At 37.8% G+C, this 4,758-nt stretch overlaps 1 protein-coding gene across 1 annotated transcript; it reads left to right on the plus strand.

The window, feature by feature from the left end:
- The first annotated feature begins 3,583 nt into the window (after positions 1-3,583).
- Positions 3,584-4,067, plus strand: LOC112615867 (thymosin beta-10). The gene has a single exon (XM_025372769.1). It carries the CDS (start codon positions 3,669-3,671, stop codon positions 3,801-3,803), a length of 135 nt encoding a protein of 44 aa, XP_025228554.1. The 5' UTR covers positions 3,584-3,668; the 3' UTR covers positions 3,804-4,067.
- Positions 4,068-4,758: the final 691 nt, after the last annotated feature.

A 4,758-nucleotide genomic window follows, 5' to 3' on the forward strand; every position in this document is an offset into this window, starting at 1 on the left:
AGTATTTTCTTGAGGATTTTCACATCAATATTTGTCAGAGATATTGGCATGCAGTTTTCTTTTTTTAGGGTGTCTTTGTCTGGTTTTGGTATCAGGGTAATACTGGCCTCAGAGAATGAGTTTGAAAGTATTTCCTCCTGCACTATTTTTTTGAATAGTTTGAGTAGGATTGGTATTAGTCTTTAAATGTTTGGTAGAATTCAGCAGTGAAGCCATCAAGCTCCATGCTTTTCTTTACTGGCAGACTTTTTATTATAGCTTCAATCTCATTACTTGTTGGTCTGTTCAGGTTTTGGGTTTCTTCATGGTTCAATCTTGTTAAGTTTTATGTATCTAAGAATGTATGCATTTCCTCTAGGTTTTCCAATTTATTAGCATATAATTTCTCATAGTAACCACTAAAGATCCTCTTAATTTTTGTTGTGTCAGTTGTAATGTCTCCTTTTTCAGCTCTGATTTTATTCATTTGGGTCTTCTCTCTTTTTTCTTCATTAGTATGTGTAAGGATTCATTAATTTTATCTTTTTGAAAAAACAAGCTTTTGTTTTGTTGATTTTTTATATTGTATTCATTTCAAGTTCATTTATTTCTGCTGTGATATTTGTTATTTATTTTCTTCTACTAATTTTGGGATTGGTGTGCTCTTGCTTTTCGATTTCTTTGGAATGCACCATTAGATTATCAATTTGTAGTTTTTTTCTTTCTTGATGTAAGCATGTATATCTATAAACTTCCATCTTAGTACTGGTTTTGCTGGTTTGTTGTTGTTGTATTGGTATGTTGTGTCTTCATTATCATTTGTCTCAATACATTTTTTCAATTTTCTTCTTAATTTCTTCAGTGACCTACTGGTCATTTCATAGCATATTGTTTAATATCCACATGTTTAAATAGTTTCCAAAATTCCTCTAGTTATTAATTTGTAGTTTTATTCCATTGTGGTTAGAGAAGATGCTTGTTATTATTTCCATTTCTTGAATGCTTTAAGACTCATTTTGTGTATAACATATGCTCTATCCTTGAGAAATGAGCCATGTGCTGAGGAGAAGACTGTGTATTCTGCAACTGTTGGATAAAAGGTTCTTTAAATACGTATTAGGTCTATTTGTTCCATAGTGCAGATTAAGTCTGATGTTTCTTTGTTAGATTTCTGTCTGGGAGATCTGTCCAATGCTGAAAGTGTGGTGTTGAAATCTCCAGCTATTATCATATTGATATCTCTCTCTTTAGCTCTAATAATATTTGCTTTACATATCTGGGTGCTCCAGTGTTACGTGCATATATATATTTGCAATGATTATATCCTCCTGCTGAATTTTCCCGTTTATCATTATGTAATGGTCTTTGTCTCTTCTTATGGTTTTTAATCTTGAAATCTATTTTGCCTGATATAAGTATAGCTACTCCTGCTCTGTTTTGGTTTCCATTCCCATGGAATATCATTTTCCTTCCCTTTATTTTTAGTGAATGTGTGTCTTTATAGGTGAAGTGTGTTTCTGTAGGTAAAAGATCACTGGGTTGTTTTTACATCCATTCAGCCACTCTTTGTTTTTTGCTTGTTTGTTTGTTTTTTTGGTTTTTTCTTTGTTTGTTTGTTTTTTGAGGCAGTCTTCCTCTGTTTCTTGGGCTGTGGTGAAGTGGCACAATCATGACTCACTGCAGCCTCAATGTCCCAGGCTCAAGTGATCCTCCCACCTCAGCCTCATGAGTAGCTGAGACTAAAGGCATGTGCTACCATGACTGGCTAATTTTTTATTTTTTATGGAGATGGAGGTCTCACTCTGTTGCTCAGACTAGTCTTGAACTCCTGATCTCAAGTGATCCTCCCACTTCAGCCTCCCAAAGTCCTGGGACTACAGGCATAAGCCACCATGCCTGGCAAACTATGTGCCTTTTGATTGAAAAGTTTAGTCCATTTACATTAAATGTTATTGATAAGTAGGGAATTACTCCTGCCATTTTGTTATTTATTTGTTAATTGTTCTGTGATTTTCTCTTTCTTTTTTTCCTTCATTCCTGTCTTCCTTTTAGTTAAGGTGATTTTCTCTGGTGGTATGGCTTAATTTCTTGCTTTTTGTTTTCTGTGTATCCATTGTATGATTTTTGATTTGATGTTACTATGAGGCTTGCAAGTACTATCTTATAATTCATTGTTTTAAACTAATGGCAACTTAACACTGATTACAGTAAAAAAAAAAAATGGATAAAGAAAACTAATAATAAAAATGCTATACCTTAACTTCATCTTTCTCGCTTTTTAACTTTTTGTTCTTTCTATGTCTTATATTGTCTATTGTCTTGAAAAGTTGTTGTAGTTATTATTTTTGATTGATTAATCACTTAGTCTTTCAACTTAAAGTAAGAGTATTTTACACAATACAATTACAGTGTTATAATATTCTATGTTTTTCTGTGCGCTTACTGTTCCCAGTGAGTTTTGTTACCTTCAGATGATTTTTCCTTGCACCTTAATATCCTTTTTTTTTCAAACCAAAGACCTCCCTTTAGCACTTCTTGTATGACAGGTCTGATGTTGATGAAATCCCTCAGCTTTTATTTGTCTGGGAAAGTATTTCTCCTTCATGTTTAAAGAATATTTTCACTGAATATACTATTCTAGGTTAAAAGATTTTTTTCCTTCAACACTTTAAATATGTCATGCCACTCTCTCGGCCTGTAAGGTTTTCACTGAAAAGTCTGCTGCCATTGGAGCTCCATTGTATGTTATTTGTTTCTTTTCTTGCTGCTTTTAGGATCCTTTCTTTATCCTTGACCTCTGGGAATTTGATTATTAAATGTCTTGAGGTAGTTTTCTTTGGGTTAAATCTGCTTGGTGTTCTATAAGCTTCTTCCTCTTGTATATTGATACCTTTCTCTAGATTTGGGAAGTTCTCTGTTATTATTCCTTTGAATAAACTTTCTACCCTTATCTCTTTCTCTACTTCATAAGGCCAATGACTCTTAGATTTGCCCTTTTGAGGCTATTTTCTATATCCTGTAGGCATGCTTCATTCTTTTTTATTCCTTTTCTTTTGTCTCTTCTGATTGTGTATTTTCAAATAGCCTGTCTTCAAGCTAATTCTTTCTTCTGCTTGATCAATTCTCTTACTTAGCAACTGTGATGCATTCTTCAGTATGTCAATTGCATTCTTTAGCTCTAGGTTTTCTGCTTGATTCTTTTTAATTATTTCTACCTTTTTGTTAATTGTATAGGATAGAATTCTGAATTCACTCTCTCTGTTATCTTGAATTTCTTTGAGTTTCTTCAAAACAACTACTTTGAATTCTGTCTGAAAGGTCACATATCTATGTTTCTCCACATATCATTGGTCCCTAGTGCCTTATTTAGTTCATTTGGTGAAATCTTGTTTTCCTGGATGACCTTGATGCTTGTAGATGCTCATCTGTGTCTGGCCATTGAAGAATTAGGTCTTCATTGTAGTCTTCACATTCTGGGCTTGTTTGTTCCTGTCATTATTGAGAAGGCTTTCCAGGTATTCCAAGGGACTTGGGCCCCAAGCCCAGTAATGCTGTCTTACAGACTCATAGAAGTTGCTGCGTTGGTGGTCTTGGATAAGATCTGGAAGAAGGTCTCTTGCTGCAGCAACGCGAGTGGGAGCACCAGGATCCCGGGCTCGGAACCCGACTACACGGATTGTTTTAAGAAAATGGCAGACAAACCAGACATGGGGGAAATCGCCAGCTTCGATAAGGCCAAGCTGAAGAAAACGGAGACGCAGGAGAAGAACACCCTGCCGACCAAAGAGACCATTGAGCAGGAGAAGCGGAGTGAAATTTCCTAAAATCCTGGAGGATTTCCTACCCCCGTCATCTTCGAGACCCCAGTCGTGATGTGGAGGAAGAGCCACCTGCAAGATGGACACGAGCCACAAGCTGCACTGTGAACCTGGGCACTCCGCGCCGATGCCACCGGCCTGTGGGTCTCTGAAGGGACCCCCCCAATCGGACTGCCAAAGTCTCCGGTTTGCCCTGGAATATTATAGAAAATTATTTGTATGAATAATGAAAATAAAACACACTTCGTGGCAAAAAAAAAAAAAAAAAAAGATCTGGAAGAATTCTCTGGACTACCAGGCAGAGACTCTTGTTCTTTTCTCTCACTCTCAAACAAACAGTCTCTCTCTCCATGTGCTGAGCCACCTAGAATTGGGGGTGTGGTGATGCAAGCACCCCTGTGGCTGAGAAACTCAAGTTCCCCTCTGGCTAGGTCTAGTGCAAGTGCTCCCCCAACATGCAGGTACTGGCTGAGCCCAGCATGGCTTTGTTCTCCACTATGACCGGGCAGCACTGAGTTCAACGGAAATTCCTCCAATTGCTATACTCTCCCCACCCAAGTGCACAGGCTCTCTCTCCATACTGCATGGCCTTTCTGGGCATGCTACTGTCACTTGTTTGTCTATTTGTTTAGTGACTGGCTGAATTATTTTGATGAAGTCTAATTCCCCTTAAAGAATGTTGGCTGGGCAAAAGAAGGGAGACACTTCTCTCTGCTGCTCCCATCCAGAGCTTAGCCTGTGCAACAGGTAGCTGGGGTTCAAGATGAGAAATGCTCACATTCATCCCTCTTGGAAAGATATAATGCCGCAGCACTGGATTGGAAGCCGAGGGGAGAGGAAACCCCATCTTCCTAGCCACACCTGCCCAGAGTTTCTGCCACTCTGAGCAGAAGCAGGAAGGGTGAAAGTAGGCTTATAGATCAAATACCACAAACCTCTGCTGTTCTTACCAAGTTTTGGT

This window comes from Theropithecus gelada, chromosome X (assembly GCF_003255815.1).
Source record: "Theropithecus gelada isolate Dixy chromosome X, Tgel_1.0, whole genome shotgun sequence".
NCBI classification, from domain to species: Eukaryota; Metazoa; Chordata; class Mammalia; order Primates; family Cercopithecidae; genus Theropithecus; species Theropithecus gelada.